At 42.4% G+C, this 20126-nt stretch overlaps 1 protein-coding gene across 1 annotated transcript in view; it reads right to left on the reverse strand.

Annotated features, from left to right (window-relative positions):
- The window catches only part of MCC (mutated in colorectal cancers), a 379504-nt gene that overhangs the window by 66390 nt on the left and 292988 nt on the right, over positions 1–20126 (reverse strand). The window contains exons 6-7 of the mRNA XM_025047770.1: positions 17208–17350; positions 1913–2139 (exon numbers count right to left, since the gene is read on the reverse strand). Coding sequence (XP_024903538.1) covers positions 1913–2139; positions 17208–17350 — 370 coding nt within the window. The remainder of the gene's footprint in view (positions 1–1912; positions 2140–17207; positions 17351–20126) is intronic.

Consider the following 20126-nt stretch of genomic DNA (forward strand, 5'->3'; position numbering starts at 1 on the left):
CTTTGGGAGAAAGAGGAGGGGAAGAAAACGGGCTGGACAGAAGTGAGTGTCCACAGAGGACTAGGTTCTACAGTCATTTCATTGCAAACCGTAATCACGACTAGTGACACCCCTAAATCATCTTCTCTCTGTTTTCAGATGAGGCTCTGTTGCTTGCATGGGTCCTAGTCTGTATTACCCAGCAGTCTCCAGAGTAAGAAAAGCAAAGTTAGTCCCTTCCTGGTGTTTCAGTCTACTTGTGAGGCTAACTGCCATGTCCACACAAATGTTTATCTCCTTCGTCCACATTCCAGAGTTGGTACAACACACGAGCAGACCAGCAAGCCAGTTAGTGATCCTGATCATGCAAATGTGAAGTTGCGAACTGGACACAAAATCTAACTTGTAGTTTCCTAAATTATAGTCTCCCATGTTTCAACTCAGCAATATGATAGGTCATATCACCATTTTCAGCTTTCAGTGTCACATCAGAATTCGGAGGATGTGAATGAGGTTCAGTCCCAAGGTGTGAAAGACAAAAATAAACCTCAGTGACACAGAAAAGAGGAAGCGCACTGTGGAGTTTTCTAAGGCAGCGGGGATTTAGTTAATTAATAAGACAGTTATGAACTAAAAAGAGCAGAATCTTACTAGCACTTGGAGAGTTTTTAAAAATCTATTTAAAACAGTATTAATGGAGAAGAAACGTGCATAAAATTAGAAAAAAAGGAAGAATAAATTCTGCTTGCTTTCAGAAACTGTTAATTCACATTTGTCCGTTGGAAAAGGAAGCATAAGCTAAATGACATGGAGACAGAATTACCACGTAGGGGTAGAAGGCAGTGAAGAGATGTGCTGAGAAACGGGTCTCGAAAACAAAAAACCCAAGAATATATCACTCGCGGATGCTCGCATTGGTTCCCCAAACACAGTTACCCAAATCTTGCTGCCACTCTCCCCATGTTGTGCTTTCTCCTCCTCAAATCTGAGGCCCTGCTCCAGGCCCCGCTCTGTCCCTTGCTGGTTGGCAGAAGCCCTTGGCCTCCTCCTTCTCAAAGCTGAGGCCAAGGCTAGTACCCAAGTTGACATTAAAATAAAATATAGGGCCTGCGAGACTCCAGAGACAGAAACACCAGTAGTTGCTTTCCCAAACCACGTCAATGATATATTAATAATTGAGATGAATAAAGATGGAAAACCAGCTGTGTTATAACCACAAATCATGGTTTACCTTAAGATATCACAGCTCTTGAGTGCAATCTAGGATTCCTGTTGATAGAAACTTGGGCTGAGAGTCCTAAGTCATTTTTTAAGTAACATGTCACATTTTTCTTTTATATAGGGTCTTTCCAGACTTTTCAGATTGAATCGCTATGCTTAGGTCGCTAAGTTATGGTGAAGTAATAGCAAGACTTTAGAGGCCCGGGATCAACAGAATTTGACATTCTCATTGCTCATGATGAGTTTGTGCATCTGCAGCAAATTCCTCTCTCCTGGTCCTCCTTAAGAGGTAAAGTGAATGCAGGTGAAAGGTGTGGACCTAGCACCAATGTGCTCAGGATACATGACTCACTGAGGCCCAGAACTTGCCCCCTTCTTAGCAACGTGAAGTGATAACTCCTGAAATAATATTCTTGAGGTCTTAAAGCTTTAATAAAACTTCCAAGTTAATCTTTGGGCTATATGATGAATCACACTAAAATGATGTGGTTCAATACTACAGTCTAAGAGTTTGCAAGAAAATTGTTTTTTTTTTTTTTGGCTGCAACGTCAGCAATCTTGACTGTTGACATAATAACTTTTTCGAATGCATTTCAGCCCAACAAAATTTTACAGGGCTCCTGCTTCTATCTGGTGGCCCAATCTATAAGGATGGCTTTCTTAGAAACACTCATTCCTAACAGGTACTTGAGCAAACCACATTTCAGAAGAGAGGGATCTGATCATTTCTCCTATGTGATCTCAGGAAGCAAGACAGACGGCAGGGAGGGTTTACCTTGATAGCCAAGTCACAGTGCTCGCTGGCTGTGGTGAGCTGCTCGATGTGCCTGTCCACCTCGGCCACTGAGAGGCTGCAGCTGCTCTTCTTTCTGCAGCAGACGACATTCTCCAGCCCTGTCAGCACCCTCTGCAGTTCTGAGTTCAGGTCACTGCAGTTATCTGTGGGTGAATGTGGACAAAACGCGTTAAGCAGGCAGGAAGGCAACAAATGCTCTTCTTTTTGCTTATCATGAAAAACTCATTCCGGTAAACCAGAACGGCGATAGAGGTGAAATTTTAAAGTTCGACGCAATGCAGCCTAATGTCACAGGCTGCTGACATTCCTCTGAGGCTTGGAGCCAATGTAAAATCTTTATTAAGGAGTTTAAGACCATGGTCATTTTCTAGATAGCCATGACATGCTGAATACTCTTGTCTTTCATTCAAAGATAGCCACATCTTGAGTTTCCTTAATAAGAACAAAGAAGTGTCCCGGAAGGGGCCGTTGGGACTTCAGAGGCCTTCTGGTCAGCCTTCCAGCTCAGCCATTCAGATAAGCACTGACTCCAGAAAGAGAGTCAGCAAAGATCTCATAACTTTACTAAACAATCAAAACAAAAAGCCCCAGAGTTAGCAGAAATACTAAGCATTTTTAAAAATAGAAACTGTGTAAGAGACATTCCTTGTTCTCAATGATATAACCAATTAACATGCTTTACTATTGCAATTTAATCCCCTTCTTCCATCAGGGGAAAAATAAACCTTTCCAACAAATTCCACATTATTCACCATGTAGATGTTTTGTAAGCAATTCTGATAACTTGATTCTGACTGAGTTACTTTTAATTGCTGGATATCCAGGGTATGGTCTGGAAGGAAAATTAATTACAATCTTAATGCGAGCTAGACGTATCTTAGAAGATAATTCTGTGAGGGGGAAAAAAATCCCCTTAAAGTCAGATACAAATAACTTAACCTGTTATTTTGGACTATATATATCACCATGCCATTTAATTCTTGTAGCAAGACAGGTGTTAACTATATGCAGTCTTCCGAAGCACATTCATCTCCTGTGCCCAGCTTGATTCCTGCATGAAAGAAGCTCAGTATACTCAGTTTCCCTTCTGCGCTCCTCCTTCCTTCTCATCACAGGATCCATGTAATAAACTAGTCAATTGCTTTTGGTGCTTTCCTCTGGAAGATTTCCAGAAAACTCAGAACTATAGGAACAAGATATATCAGGATATTTTGATCAACCTTATTTGGTTGCCTATAAATTACCTCAATCTAGAGAGAAACAAACCCGAGGCTTTCATTCCAACGTACACCTCTCATATCTGTTTCTCTCCCATCTTTGTGAATGTTGCTACCATCCACCCAGTTACTCAGGTCAACTCTTAGGCAACCTTGATTTCCTTTTGTTTCACATCCTAACCCAATCCATCTGCGGCTACAACCTCCAAAACTTATCCCCTAGGTGACTACTTCTTACAATCTCCACTGATACCACAATAGTCCAAACCACCATCATTTCAGCTGAGCCTTCTTTACCCAAAGTGAGCCTCTTATGTACATACATCAGATCTTGTTACCCTCCACTCCCCAGTCCAAACAATCTAATGTCATCCCAATGTCATTCAACTAAAGTCCAAACTCCTTACCAGAGTCTGTAAGATTCTGCATGATCAAGACTGGTGGTGTTCTCAACCCAGGCTGCACCATGGATTCCCTGGGGAGCTTTTATAAAATACCCGTGTCCAGGCCACACTGCAGACCAATCAAATCACAATCTCTGGGGGTGGGGCTTGGGCACTGGGAAATTTTTTAAAGTTCCTCAGATGACTTTCATGTGCTGTCGCGGTGAGACCCACTGGTCTTGTCCTTGCCTCATCTGTCCACTTTCCTCTCATTCACTATGCCCTGTTCACCGTCCTGGCCTCTCTCCATCCCCAGGACATGCCAGTCTCTTGCCTGGCCCAGGGCTTCCTTTTCCTTGCTGTTTCCTCTGCAGAAACTGACTTCTACCCAAATCTCCACTTATCATTCAGTTCTCAGCTCAAAATGCCACCTCTTCACTAAGCTCTTCTCTGTCTAAAGCATGGGAATTCCAACTCTTCTCCCTGCATAGTCTCTGCCCTATTATTCTATCTTTTTCATGGCAATTATCACTATCTAATCTGACTTGTGTTAATATCTGTTCTCTACTAAAATGTAAGCTCCATGAAAGAAGGGACTTGATGTTCCTCACCAATGCATCTCCAACACAGAATATTGTAGGCAATCAAAAATTATTTTTTAAGTGAACAAATATAAATACCACATCATTATATATTTAACAGACAGAAAGACTAGGAACACAGACTAGCAAACAGCACCATGTTTTACAACAACCTTATGTTTTCTGTCCTTGTTATGGGTCATGTCCTGAGCTGCTAACAGCTAAGGGACACTCCTCACTGCAGAAGGCCCTCTGGAGGTGGAGGGCCAGTGCCTACTGCCAACTCAAGGCAAGGAGGGCCAGAGCCAGAAGCGGCACTCCTCAGTGACCAAAGATGTCAGTGGAACTGTTTCCAGAACACACTTAATTCCAGGGTAATAACTGAGAATTTTCTTTGAATGATCATTTACCTCGAAGTGCAGGGTTTTCTGGAACCCCGAACTGGAGTTAACACACATTCCTGAATTACTTGCATTTTTAAGTTGCTATAAATAGGATGAGGAAGAAAGAGGCCTCTATTTGGCCATTCCATATGGACTTCCTTAGTACAGCTCCCCCTCACCCAGTGATCACATTGGACATGTCTGCTGATGAGCTCTCACTGTGGGACTCGAGAGGTGAAACCAGGCTGTATCCTGAGGATGTTGGGCCACAGGGCACAAGAGGAAAGTGTAGGGATCCGACCAGTATTTCTTTCTCATTATTTAAGCAAACAGTTGCTGAGCCTTGTTTCAGGCTGGTAGTAGGATACAAAAATAAATAAGAGACTCTCCTCAACTCTGAGAGGCTCACAGTTTTACAAGGCAAATACCACAGTCCCTCAGCTGTCCACCATCATCCTGGGGAAAGTAACCACAGAGAATATGATGCAAGTACAAGATAGAAAATCAGGAGGACTGAGGAGGGTATTTAAATTAACATACAGACTGTAAACAGCTAATAAGCATCTTCTCTTCAAACCAAGGAGGGCTATAAAGGCTTTCTTTAGTCTTAGGAAGCCAAGTGTATAAAACACAGGTTGAAAGATAAACCCCACACATTCCAGCCTGTTATTCACAGAGCTCTGCACTGTGGTTTTATATGAGCCCCACTCAAGATCAGATGATACTTGGCGTTCCTTTGTTATTGTTCCCTGTTTGGAGTCTCACAGGAGGACAAAGTGGATAAGCTGGCAGGAGCAGATATTCTGGGACCCCTGTCTAAGAGCTGTCATATAGCACCAGTCACTCACCATTCACCCCCAGCATCAATGTTGCTCAGTACAAGGTGGAATTATCTTTCAGAGTCTGTGGCATATTCTTTTAAATATAGACTTAGAATACATTCTCAATTCCTTCCCTGGGCCTACAATGCCCTGCATAATCTGGTACCTGCCAGAGGGCTGGAACATCAACATTAAGGCTCAGGCAGTTGAATCTCTCTACAAAAGAGATGTGAGTTAAGGGACCAGAGGAGTGATATAAGCTGAGACAAGGGATCTAGTGTGTCCAAGAAGGAACAAAAGGTACCTCATTTACAAATCAAAACCATAATGACATATGACTTCACACCCAAGCGTTGGTGGGGCTGTAGAGAAGTTAGAATCCTTGTTCCTTGTTGGTGGGAATGTACAATAGTGTAACCACTATGAAAAACAGTATGGTGCCTCCTCAAAAATTAAAAATAGAACTACCATGTGATCCAGCAATCCCACTTCTGGGTATATACTCAAAATAATTGAAAGTAGAACTGAAAAATATACCTGTACACCCGTGTTTATAGCAACATTCTTCACAATAACCAAAAGGTAGAAATGACCCAATGTCCATCGATGGATGGATAAACAAAATGTGGCGTATACATACAATGGAATATTATTCACCCTAAAAAGGAAGGTAATTCAGACACATGCTACGACATGAATGAATACTGAAGGCATTAAGCTAAGTGAAATAAGCCAGTCACAGAAGGACAAATATTGTATGATTCTGCTTATATGAGGTATCTAGAGTAGGCAAATTCGTAGAGACAGAAGGTAGAATAGAGGTTACAGGGGTTAGGGGAGTGGGGCAATATTGCTTAATGGAGACAGTTGCAAAACTCTGTAAATGTACTTATTGCCACTGAACTGCACATTCGCCATGAACACCAGTGTGAAGGGTGACGCCGAGGCAGACACACTGCAGCACCTCAGGTTGTGCTATGCTTTACATAGGAACGGTAACAGCTCAGTTCCATGTCCATGTGCCAAAGAGGAGGCCATCTGTATCAAATACACAGTCTTCTAACAGAGGTTCTTAATATCTTTCCAAAGACGAATTTGAGGTAGCATATAGCAAATAAACAAAAAGGGGAAAACACCAGGGAAAGGCTGAGATAGCAAACAAAAGCAAACAGCAGCTGGGCTGACTCTTTCACTTAGCCCTGAGCTTCCTGGCAGCCAGAGCAAAAATGTACTATCTCCTATCAGAAAGGAGGAAGCATTCCAGTCTCACAAGGGAAAGAATGTGTTTTTAGTAATAGATGCTAGAAGAATTTAGGTACATGGGACTTCACATGTGGCATGACCCACTGTGATTGTTAGTCTCCTCAGGCAGTTTCACACATATGCAGATTTCATATGCTTCTTTCTTATACTAATCTTCAATTAAAATTAAGCTGTAGACCATTAAAGCACAATGTAAAGGAATAAGCTTATCAAGGACAATCTTGGCATTCTACCTTCTAGTTGTCTAATTTGCTGTAAGATGAAACAAAGGACACAGAGGAATAAATGAAATGGATATCTCCCTTCAACTAGAGGAAAACAAGCCACCTGCAGCTGAAGTGGTTTGTTTGTATGGCAGGGTTTGCTATCTGGCAAGGCCTCCCCACTCTTTTTTTTTTTTTTTTTAACAGTTTTTGAATTGCTAACATTTAAAAGCCATTAACATTTATGACTATTCTGGTAAAATTAGAAGGTTTGGACACACTGGGCTCAGCTCCTCATACAACAATCTGTGGAGTGGCCAGCAGCTGGCCTCGGCATGGCCCTGGTGATCCACGGCTCTGCCCACTTCCCTCATCACTGTTCTCTGCTTGCCTCTGTCAGAGTCTATAGTCCTGCCTTTGCTGTCCTTTCTAAATGTAACTTTTCCCAGTTAGACTTTTGAAGAGCTGGAAAAAAGACAGCGAGATTATATTTTTCTGTTGAGAACCCAGAGCCTTAGGTTTTTCTGTTGTTGTTTGAGGGAAGACCCAAGTATTTCAGAAATCTGGAAAGGAAGTAAGAAGACATTCATGGCTATGAAAATTAAGCCTAACCAGCATTCTTGCTCCATGAAACATACTGGTAGGCCGGTTTTCTCCTTTTTCCCTCTGGATCAGCTAAGCCTAGCCCCAGAGTTGCACACAATAAACTATATATCAGATATTAAAGGCTGCCTAGTTTTTTGACACCTCCTATGGGACCCCTAACCCAAATAAAAATATAGCTAAATGGTCTAGATATTAGAAACCCTCCCTGCTCCACATGCTTCTATGAAGCATGACTTTACTAGATTAATTTGCCCCAAAATATGGTCCTAGCTTCAAATTTTACATACTCTGGAGCTTGGCATTTATTTCACAGCTAGTGGTCATACATCTGCCTAGTTTGGAAGCCCCTCGTTTTCTTCTTCGTTATGTCTCTTTTTAAAACTTTGCCCTGAAATCCTTTCTCCAGGAAGCCTTCCCTGATTACCTACAATCTCATATTTGCCTTTTTCCTTGAGGTATCCCAAACCCCGTAATTACTTGTTAACTGACACATTGACCTTACTAAGCCCAGCCTTGGGGAATAGTAACTGTTCATTTGTCCGTGTGTTCCCAGACACATAACGCTGGGCATGGAGTAGTGCTCAATAAAGGCCACATGCCTTGGGCATGTAAAAGAAATAAAAGACTTTCTATAAATCAACTTTCAAAAGTATCTAGCTTTTGTTAGCTTGCTCATTGATCAAGTATTATCAAATCTAAGAAGTATCATGTAGCATACCATACCCTGCAAAAAGGCTTTCAATTAAGGGGGATCTTCAAGGCTGAGGCTCTTCCACTGAAGTTAGACATATTAGGCACAGTGAATTTTTAGCCATTTAGCCAATCTGAGAAATGGAAGTGGCTGTAGGTCTGCTGTGAACTGTCCTAAAGCTTTATCTGTGTGAGAAGCAGCAAGTCAAACTATAACCATAACTCTCACTGCCTTCTGAGAGCAGACACAACCCTCACCTTTCTTTTCATGCCTTGTAAAGTGACTGAGGTGGAAGAAAGAGCTATAGATTTGTTCAACAACAATACATATGTTCTGCTAAGAGGCAGATGTGACACCCTGGGCATGTAACAGCTCAGAAACTATTGTGGTTCTATGGCCACAATCAAGGGGGCTGTTGCTTTCTTTTTAGCAGTCTTCTCCGCTTTGCATGTATCAAGGCCCTAACTCTAGTGAGAAATAAGCGAAAATTGAACAAAACAACGTAGAAAATAGAATAGTTGACTTCCGGATCTGAGTGCAAGAAGACCGAAGGGTCTGAGAGGAAAGGAGGAAGAGAGTATCCACGGAGGCCGCCCCTGAGTGACATACACAGTGTGTGAGTCTACCGAAGAGAAGAGGGTAAGAACGATGTTATAGTTCAAAAGCACCTCAACATCATCAGTAACAAACAAACTGACGCATGAACCTCTTACTGCAACACAGTGGTGAGGACACATCATCACCCATGTATATTATTGTAAAAAATGTTAACCTCAAATCTGATAATAGGAAAACAATCAGACGATCCAGACTGAGGGAACTTCTGTCATACTACTAAGCTGGCCTCCTCAAAAATGTCAATGTTATGAAATACAATGAAGGTGGGGGACCTGTTCTAGATTAAAGGGGAGTAAAGAGGTGTGGTAACTAAATGGAATGTGTGAACCTTGATTTGATTCTGGATTAAGCAAAAGACAGTGTTGGGACATTTGGGAAAATCTGAATACGGACTATATATAATGTTGTATCTGGGTGAAAATGTTCAGTGTGATTAAGGTGCTTTGGTTATAAATGAGAAAGTCCCTGTTCTTAAGAGGGTCACGCTGATGTATTTAGGGTGGAGCATCACAATGTCTGCAGCTGGCTTTCAAATGGCTCAGAAAAAAAAAAAATTTGTGCATGCACGAAATCAAATGTGGCAAAATGTTAACAAGTGGTGAATCTAGGCAAAGGGTTTAGGGTGGTTCATTTGATCTTTTTTGTAAGTTTGATGTTTTTCAAAATAAAAAGTTGAGGAGAAAACAAATACTTCAACATTCAAGGCAAGAAGGTGTGACATAGCATGTATAGTCTCACATCTAGATTTAACGTGGGACCACCACTATGATGATTGATTCCTCAATGCAGCTATGCGAACAGGAAGGCTTTCCTGAAAGTGTCACTGCCACATCCAATTTATCCCCGGGAACACAGGCACGAATGGGAGTAAGTGTGCCAAGAAGAGTGAGCTGTCAGCTGCCACCCCGTCCTACCAGGTAGGTCCGACTTCACCGGGAGGAAGAGCCTCTTCGGTGTGTCTTTCCCAAAGAAAATGAGGTTCTATTTTAGCCAAATCTTACCAACCTGAGATTTGTTTTCATTTTTGCTGTTATCATTTTGTAGTTTTGACCGTTTCTCTACAACAATAAACTTCGTCTTAAATATTGTGAAGGTGTAAGAAAGAAAACCCGACCTCAGCTGCAATAAAAATGTCCTCCAGCGACTGCGAAACCCAGCTGCCTTGATGCCCCTTCAGAACGCCTCCCTCTAAGCTGCCCCAGCGCCCCACAGAATTCCCACCCCTACTGGCCTCTGTGGTATAAAAGTTCTGGCAGCGGCTTCTGGAGAGCAAGGCTCCAACGGCATGTTTGTAGAAAAGTTCAATTTCACATTCAATCATTTTACTTATTGACTACTAATTGCCGGATTGGCACAGCTTTAAGAATAAGAAAATAACCAGCATTGCAGAGGATGTGAGGAAAACTTTGGAGTACAGATGGGGAGCAATTTGGCAAAATCTACAGAAAGTCTTAAAGATCATTCTGTACCTGATAACTCTGAGAAGTTATCCTGAAGAAATATTTCGAGATGCATTTAGAGGATGAACTCTGGCCTCCTCACTGTGCCTCCAGCACTGGCCCCTGCCCAAGTCCGGGCCTCACCTCAGACCACTCTTCCTGAAGCTCACTAACCTCTAAGCCAATGGGCCTGTCTCAGAGTCTGGATCAGCCATCTCAGCTCAAAAGCCCCCTTATAGGCAAGCTCCATCCAGCCTTTGAGAGCAAACAGTACCAGCACATAGTAGGCCAGCAGTACCAGTCCCAGGCCCCATGCCTCTCATTGTGGCCAGAGTGGGAGAATTTCCAAGCCAGTAGGTAACGGGGGAAGATGTGCTTCTTGAAAACAGACATGGTCTATAAAATCTCTCACAGGAGCACTGCTCACAAAGATGGCTGCCACGAGGTCCCATACCTTATTTCCATTACAGACAACATAGGCTTTAAGAGGCTTGTCTCAGAAGCTCATGCTCTCTATAATGCTGGTTTTAAGGAAAAATATGTCATGAGTTTCAAACAACCACGAACCAATCCAACCTGCAGGGACATGGTCTGTTTAGAAAACAAAGGCTGCTTATTATAGTAGAAAAGGAGTTCATGAATGCCAATGATTATGGGAGATTATTTTGAATACGTGGTAGATCAACACAGCTTTCCATTGCTATCCCAACTCTCCGCGGGGCTGGACATTACTGAAGAGCAGAATTGAGGGAAATATTCCAAAGTAACACAAAGTGAAGTGGAACCGTGACCTTTCCTGCTCTCAAGTCTGGCTATGCTCCAAGGAAAGTTCTGGAATGATTTTAGGTGCGCTCCTCAGTCAGCTGGCCCTGCTAACATTTGTAGACAGGTCTTACCTGACCGTGCTCAGATCCCTGGGAGAAAGCACATAGTCACTCAGAGAGTCCTCCGGTGAGTCAATGTTAGAAACGTCTAAGACTTCCCTGGGCTTGGTTCTCAGAAATGACCAACATCATGAACCTCTTGGGAGATATTAAATCACCTAACTAAACAAGAAGAGAAAACAGGCAACGAGGGGCTCAGCCTATTATATCAACTAGCCAGGGTGCTTTATTCTGTCCCATCTAACCTTTTTAACCTGTGGACTGACTGGTTCCTCAAAGTTTCAGAATCGGCACACAGATTTACGAACAATCTGATTCTTATTTAAAAATTCTTTGCTGGGGGATGACTGACCACCTTGCCACCTCATTCCTGACGAAAAGCGAGTTTTCTCCAGACAGGCTGCCTTGCCTTTGTAAACACTCCTATCCAAGTCTGCAGAAATAATTTTTGGAGGAGGCAGGGCCACTTTTTCCTGCCCTGACTCCCCTCTTCCCCACTGGGAGTGACTGCTTGACACTTTGGAACATTTTTCCTGAAGCCACGAAACCTCTTCGCCATTAAGGCAGAAAAAATCTGGTTTTAACGTTAAACATATTTCATAGTCATAGCCATGCCAAAGAGCCAAGTTTCATGTGTAAATTCTTCCTTGGTTGTCCTCCAAAAACTACTCACAAGGAGGAAATCTCTATCTAAATGATCACACCAGTGAGCAAGGTATCATGTGCTTTCTTTCATCCCTAAGGGTATAATAGTTTAGCATTGCCAAATTCCATTAAAATAAGAATTTCTCACCTAACATCAGAAGAGAGCTCAAAATATGGGAGCAGAACCCATCACAGGCTGAGCAGAGGTCCATCAGGTCAGGGGTTTTGTTTGTTTTATGAACAATTGCTCCAGATAAGCTTCGCTGTTCCATTAACAGAGTTAAGAAAAGTCTGCTAGAGAGTACACCGCACACATGCTAACATGCATGATGCAATGAGCCCGTGTGCACACATCTGTGCTCTGCTTTAGTGCGACACCCAGAATCATTTGGTCTAAGGATGTCGTTTCTAAGATGGAGATCTGCAAAGTCTCGATTAACAACAAACACGGCTATTAGCCAGGTGCTGTGATCACACAGCTGCTCCCTAAATTCCCCTAACGGCACTAGACCTCAAAGGACTGCAGTAAGCACAGCACACCAACCACTGGCACTGTTCACTGTTAAAGCGGAGGCGTGTCAAAGCAAAGCCATCTACAGAAACACAGGGGCAGCAGCAACAACAGAAAAAAAACTGCTTAGCTGTGCAGCCTTGGGCAAGTGACTTACCCTCTCTGAACTCTGTTATCTATTTTACAGATGTGGAGATTTACAGGGCCTCCTTCAAGGTGGAGGATTAAACATAAAAATGCATGTGAATGCTTGACAACAAAGCAAGTGAGCACAGCATGTTAGCTATTACACTCGGCCTCTCTTTGAACTAGAACTCTTGGCCAAATTGAGAAAATAACAATCCCAAGCCACAGTTCCAACCTTTGTCTTTGTCTATTTAATTACCTCTATTTTCCAAATAATTGTGTGACTAGGTTTGAACAGAGGTAAGGCGATTTATTTTAAGATGCAATGTGACCTTTCCAGGACCTTTCTCTTTTACACGACTACTTAGGTAAGTCAAAGCACTTTCTAAAGTGCCATCTCACTCCTCCAGGCTCTGAAGACAGAGCGCAGGAGCCAGCTTACTGAAGGGGCAGCCTTGGCTCTGATGGGTAAGGTTTGAAAACAAAAGAAAAGCGCTTTTTTAATGAAGGAACATGTTGGACTTACTTCCGTTATCTTAAATGGAGATCAGCAAATAAACTGCAGCAAACTTTGCATATAAAATCCAGCTCAAGGAAACCTCTGAGCTGCTAATGCAGGTTTGCAAATACAGCAACCATAATGAAATGACTGCTTTTTAATGATTTCCTATAATGGTGTTTATATATGGAAGCTTTTTCCCCCCCTATTGAAGCAATTTAATTGGAAAATGGCAAAGGGATAAAAGAAGCAGACGTCCAGTTCCGATGAACACACATAGGGACTACACTTTGCTGCAGCCTTAATGAGCTCCTCCTCTTTGCTGTCCCCAGAGCCTGCCCTCCTCGGAGTCCTGGCAGGTGTGGGCCCTGTGCCCACGGCACTCTTCTCCTGCCTTTCTCTTTGATTGCATTGCTCCTGATTGTCCTTCAGCTTAAATGTACCTTAAATGGGACTTGTTCTCCGATGCTCCCATCTGAGGGTGTCACAAGGGGCTCCTGTACACTTCCGGTTGTGGTCCTTATCCCACTGCTGGTCATTCCTTGTTTACCTATCTGTATCATCCAAACAACTGTGAGATCTAAGGTGGTATCCACTGCTACTTGAATAGTTGAGTGTCTCCTACGTGTGGGTACTGTTACGTTGGTAAACAGGACAGCCCAAGTCCCTGCCCGCTTGGAGCCTGCATTCTAGCGTAAGACTGATAAAGACTGGTAATATGGAACGAAATAAATGCAAACACATGACATCATCAGGTAGCGCTAAGTGCTATGAAGACAAATGAAGCAGAGAAGAGTATAAGCTGCAAGTGTGAGAGTGAGTGAATGCTGTCGTACTCCAAGAGGGGTCAGGGACGGCCTCTGATGAGAAGTTGCTGGCTGATTATGGTGGGAAGTCAGGGTGGATTGTAGGAAAGAGCACAACAGGCAGAAGGCACAGTAAATGCAGAGGCCCCGAGGCAAGAGAAGCTGGTAAGGTTTGGGGGTAAGGGGTGCAGTGAGGAGGCCACTGTGGACAGAGCTGGAGGGAAAACAGGGAGAGTTGGGGAGGGTGAGGTCCGAGGGTGGGGATGTCAGGTTCTGGGGGGCCCTGTAGGCCATAGTAAGGAGTCGGGATGTCATTCTAGGCGTCAGGGATTTGAGCATGGGAGTACAGCGATCTGATGGCAGATTCTGTGTCTTACATCCCCAGTCTCTAGCACAGGACCCAGTGAGTTTGTCGAATAAATAAATGAAGGCCTCCCATTGTGGGCAGAGAACAGGTACAGGCACTGGGCAGACAGGGCTCCTTCCCTCCAGGAGCTGTCTCATTGGGAAAGATACTACCACCAAATGTAATGGATTCATATTTTTTTAATAACGGAAAGGATGGAGAGGAAATGGGTACCCTGAGTTATAGGTGCTTTGTCAACAGCCCCAAGAAGTCTCACAGTAAAGATGCCCAGCACATTTAAGTGGGTTTATCTCTCCATTTCCCAACTTTATTTGATTAAGAAACTTTGCTGGAGTATAGGTCACTTATTTAATTTCACAAAATATAATCTCAAAGAAATAAATGGAGGGGTCCATGTAGGAATGCCTCTTTTTATTCATAAGGAACTTCTTGGCTGCTTGCATTTGTCTGTCTGCCGAAGGCTGGAGACAGAATCAAGAAGCTTGGGGCCACCAGGGTTAGAGAATATGAAGCTGGTATAACTTAGCATGTAGGACTTGTGCCCATAGCCGGGCCTGGGGTCTGGGTTCAGGTTTCAAGGAGGCAGTTTAAGCCTGAAGCCAAGGCCCTGGGTCTGGGGCGGCATCCCCACTCCTCAACCCGTTTCTGTCTGGCTCATTTGGCATCAGCTCTCAGTGATCTTGATGTAGCTAAATCCATTTGGCTTTAGCGGCAATCCAGCCTGCTGACCCCTCCTTTCCTATTAGAGACTTCTCTGCCGCCACTGGCTTCTGGACATCATTCTCTGCATTTCCTTCCTACGACTTTGGCTGATTGACTGCTTGATGGATTGGTTGACTGCTTGAGTCTTTCAGTGAAACAATATCAGTGAATACATACTACAGTGCCAGGCCCGGTGGTGGGCCCTGGAGATACACTAGTAGATAAAACAAACATGCTTCTGTTCAGTGGAGTTTAGTGGGAGAGTCAGTCAATCAAAGAAATAAAAATATATCACATAAAATTTCAGTGTGATATATATAGAAAGGAATCAAATGGGGGCAGTGCAGAGTCAGCACAGGGACTTGCACGTACTAGCTTTCATGAGATGCTTTTGAAGGAGGTGCATTTAAACTGAGACCAAAATAATGAGAGGCACATCCCTGCTACAAGCTCCTGCTGGGTCTCCTTATCAGCTGGTGGCCTCCAAGGCTTAGTCTCCAGCTCTCTGCACTTCTCACTGAAGGCATCAACTTCCATTGCTTCAATAACTATCTGTATACAACCTGATGTCTCCCAGCTGCTTTTCTTCAGCCCACATCTCCCTTTTGGCTTCTTATGTATACCTACTGCTTTCCCAAGCATTTCCACCCAGATATCTCCAGACACCTCAAACTTATGCTCAAACAAAACACATGATCTCCAGCCCACCCTGCTCTCCCCACAAACAAAACAAAACAAAAAACAAAATTCAAAGTAAAACCATCTGGTTCTTTTTCCTATGTTCCCATATTAGTGACTGGCGCTGCTATCCAGCCATCGTGCCATCCAGAAACTTATGGGACACCTTACCTCCTCCTCTACCCTGTTTTCAATATTTCAGCAGATTTTGCCAATTTTATACCTTTTCTACACCCATCTGCTTTTTCTGCATCTCAACTGCCACCACCCTAATCCTAGCAATAATTTTGCCCACCTAGAGTCTTTCAATGGTTTCCTAGCTGGCCTCCGCATTCACTCTTGATCCACTGAGTCTTTCTCCTCACTAGAGAGTGACTGATTCAAAATGAAAATCTGATTATCTTATCCCCTTCCTCAGCCCCATTATTAAAATCTTTCAGTGGTTTCTTGTGGCCCTTTGAATAACGGTCAAACTCTTCTAATGTGGTCTATAAGACCTTGTGTCACCTGGATCCTGCCTACCTCTCCAGCCTACATCTCATACCTCTGTGTTTTCCATAAACAATGATCTTTGAATGCACCTATCCCCAGCTTACCTGAATGCCATCTCCTCTTTTACCTGCTTAATTCCTACTCAGCTCATATGTCAGTTCTCAGAGGAAGCGATCTTGGAAATCCAAAACTGAATCAAATTCCTTTGACATACTCTCATGTCCTTACCATGGTCCTTAATGCTATAGCACTCATATAGGTTTATAATACAACATGAATCTGTAATATTTGATTCAAGTCTGTCTCCTCAATTAAATTTTAAGTTTTATGAAAATTACACTATACGTACTCTTCCTTCTGGTTCTTCTTCCATTTCTCTCCTACATGTGAACCTTTCCTAAGATACGGTGCTCCTCCCTCTTTCGACTCCACACCTTTGACCACAGGGATCTCCTTACTTCATAGCTTCAAAGCTTTTATCCTCGACCTCAATCTCTCCAGAGAGCCAGTTAGGCAACTCCAAGTAGACCAGTGGTTTTGCAACTTTTGACTGCAACCCACAGTTGGAACACTTCATTTGGCAACTTACTGCATACACACATGTAACAAATAATTTCCATGAAATAATACTATCATTCTATTTTCTTTCCTATTTGATTTCGTTTAAAAACTATTTTATTTTTCACATAATTTCAAGACCCACTAATGGGTCATGACCTGCAGTTTAAAAACATACCACACGAAGATACTGTATCAAATATTTCCACATAGACATTTCTCTATAACCTCAAAAATATCTATTTCCCAACTCATTTCTCAACCAAACTCCCTTACTAAGGAATGTCATCATTCTTAGTCACTCAGGATTAAGATGTTAGAGTCATTTTGGATTCCTCTTTACTCTCTTTACCCATTGATTGCTAATACCTATTGGTTCTTCCACTGCAACGGGTCACCACCTCATTCCATCCTTTCCATTCCTGCCATTGTAGTTCTGATTCTACTGTAACTTGGAACAACACTGCAATCGCCTTTTTAACTGGCTCCCTACTTCTGGAATTTTCAAATAGAGGTGACATATGTTTGAATCATAAACATCAGGGCAGAAAGCTAATTTGGCTCTTCAGTTCTGTTTTGACCAACAAAGTAGCATGTAAGGGACTGAAATGGATGTGCCTTCATCTACTCACCAAACTCCTTGACTAATTAAATTTTAATTCAGGCTGTCTCACGTTTCTATAAATTCCTATTACAGAAACCAGACTCTGGCTTTGTGGTAATGGCAGGCAGACTCACCCATGTCAGCAGTGACCATGGTGGACTGGTTTTCAGGGATGGAGACAGAGGTCTGGTCTTGGTCCATGCTTCGAGAGTCCTCGTTGACCTCTTGTTGACTCTGGCTGAGTTCTGATCGTAGTTCTGAGTACTCATCTTCCTCCCTGAGAAAAAAGGAGAGTCAGCCACCACTTAGAGATGTAAGACAAATCTCTAGAGAATATGTCCTTTAAAGACAAGAAAAAAGACATTCAGAGAGGTACCCCCTGGCCTCTTGGACTAGGATTCCTTCAGCTCAAATACATGGTCCTATCTCTGGTCAGTGTGAAACTGAAGGGCTACTTCTGTGTCCACATACATACCCATACAGATTCATCTATCAGCCAACTAGCAACTTTTCCCCTTCGAAGACTTCATCCCCTCAAATTTCCAGGTGAAAAAGAACTAAGACTACAAGCACTGATGCTACAGTAAGCAAAATAATCAAGAGTCTGGTGAACAGAAACAGCATGTCCCATTGCGTGGAAGTTACCGCTGGTAGGCTTTCGTCTTGGAAGAAGACATGAAAAGGTGTTGGGGCTGGAGCTACTGAAAAGCCAGCACCTATTTGTGCAGAACGAAATGGATGCTTTGAGAGGTATAAGGATCAGCATGTCTAAAAAATACCACGCATAATTTCCCCAAAGAGAGTAGATGGAGTTAGAGAATAGGAAAAGAGAATGGAATGAGGCGAAAAGTGGAAACAGTGAGAGAGGATGTCACTCAAGAGTCTATTTCCTTCTACTTGCAATTGCAACAGGAAGATAACATTTAAATGCAGCTTCGTTTCTTTTGCACAAGAACACCCAGCCCTCTTAGCCCTTCACAGGGGCCCTCAACGTTCTGGTCTCTGAATTAGTTATGAGCAAGCTAAGAAAACTTAAAATTGTAGTATGTAGCTCAAAGCACATGTGTACTTCCTTCTGCCTCACACCATCATCATCACTACACACACTGGACAGAGGCATGGAGAGAGCTAAATTAACCCTCTTGGAAGCATTTATTTTGCAAGTGAGTCAGAAGAGAAAATTGTCAGGGGATTTAATTATGAGGTTGGAAAGCTCACAGGTGTCTGCTCAGCCCCAGTGGGAGGGTGTCTGCGAAGAAAGCTAGAAGAAAGGAAGAGAAGAAATCCTCTCAGCCTGGCATTCAATTTAAGTTTCTGATGTGTGTGTGTATGAGAGCAGAAAGTCTACAGTCTTGGGTTTTGAGTAGACTAGCATGGTGAAAGGTGATCACTGGAACTTGGGGATGAGGCAACTGCCATTTTAAGCTGGAAAGATATCTATAAATTAGAGAAATGTGAAGAACTCTTCAGAGTTCTTGGTTCTCTCAAGAAACCAACATCCTCCTAGGGAAGGGATTCAGCTGAGCCCCTGCTTTATAAGGTATTTTTAATAAAAGACACCCAAATCTGGGTGAACTTTAAACAGACATAAAGCCTTCCAGACATGCAAAATATGAAATAGAAAGGGAGTGAATGCAAAAAAAATAAAAAATAAAAAAATAGATTAATGTTCTAGAAATGTTAACTATTAGATACTCACAAAGCCGACAATAACTAGGGTTAGGATATAAAAAAATTAAAAAATACTCTTAAGAGTTGCCTTTTTGGTTTAGAGAGTAATTGTGTCCTGATATATCAGCTCTCCTTTCGATCACCACTTAAAATTCTGATTTCCGTTAACAGCAGATTTTGTGTATGATGAACAGATTACCTTTGTTGTATGTAATCAGCTTCAGCTTGGCTGAGACTGTTTTACAGCCAAGAAAGCCAGATAAATGTTGCTGCTGTATCTCTAATATAAATGGCAGTTGAAAAATCTTTAAAAGCCACCTTAAACCCTCCTGGCTTGGCAGGTTCTAAAACATATAGTGCCTGTCGAATCTTCTACTTTGTAAGGAATTACTTCCAGAGATTATTAGGATGAACTTTATAAAAAAGTGCATAGGGAAGGGGTGGGTAGAGGGCTGTTGGGTGCAGCAGTAAGTCACCAAGCTGGTAATGGCCTCTAGCTAATGACATAGCATTAGCATCTAAAAGTGGCTTTATCGTTTGCTTCCTTCTGTTGTGTATAGTAACTCTTGGCAAGTGATAACTTACTTCTGTGGGGGAAGGAAGAAATGCCTCCCCAAAGAACACCAACTGTTAGTGTGGTGATGAAAAGGAAGAAAACATGAAAAGGTCCAAGAAGTGATCATTTTAAGCCAAAAACCCCCCACAAAAACCAGAAGCTTTGATAAAGTGATAAACGTTGATAATTATATGCTACTGTGGCAGTTTCATCATTATAGAATTATAAAGTTCTCAGGTGTTTCTCTTTGGAATTGTCTCACAGGATTCTAAATGTACATTATTTCATTCACTAAAAAAGCATTTATGAAGTGCTTCCCAGTTGCTCTATTTATAGTTGCAGTGATTAATGCTCGCTACTAGTTTAAACAACAAAACAGAATAGAACCCATCCTGAGGAGGCAGGCTTTACATTGTACACATACCCAGGTAACTAGCAGTAGCAGAAAAATCACAGTTTGGCAGATTGGAAGGGATCTTAGAGAACACCTAAACCAGGATCAATACCTTCATTTTATAAATAAGACAACTGAAGCTTTGAGAGGCTGAGCAATTTACTCAAGATAATGCAGCTAGTTAGCAGCAGAGCCTAATTCCTAAGTTTAGCACCAATGAAACAATACTTTAATATGGTAACCTAAAGAAAAAAAATTTTTCGCCGTTTATTTTTAAAGATTCCTTCTCCTTATTGTCAATGGGTGAAATGACCTAATCAGAAAAGGGGGAAAAAGTCAATTAAAGTATAATTCTTATCATGCTTTCCAGACCTCAAGCTGAAGTACTGTGGAATCAGCAGCATTTGATAAAAATATATTACTTCATTACCA

The sequence above is a fragment of the Pteropus alecto genome, unplaced genomic scaffold, assembly GCF_000325575.1.
Source record: "Pteropus alecto unplaced genomic scaffold, ASM32557v1 scaffold20, whole genome shotgun sequence".
NCBI classification, from domain to species: Eukaryota; Metazoa; Chordata; class Mammalia; order Chiroptera; family Pteropodidae; genus Pteropus; species Pteropus alecto.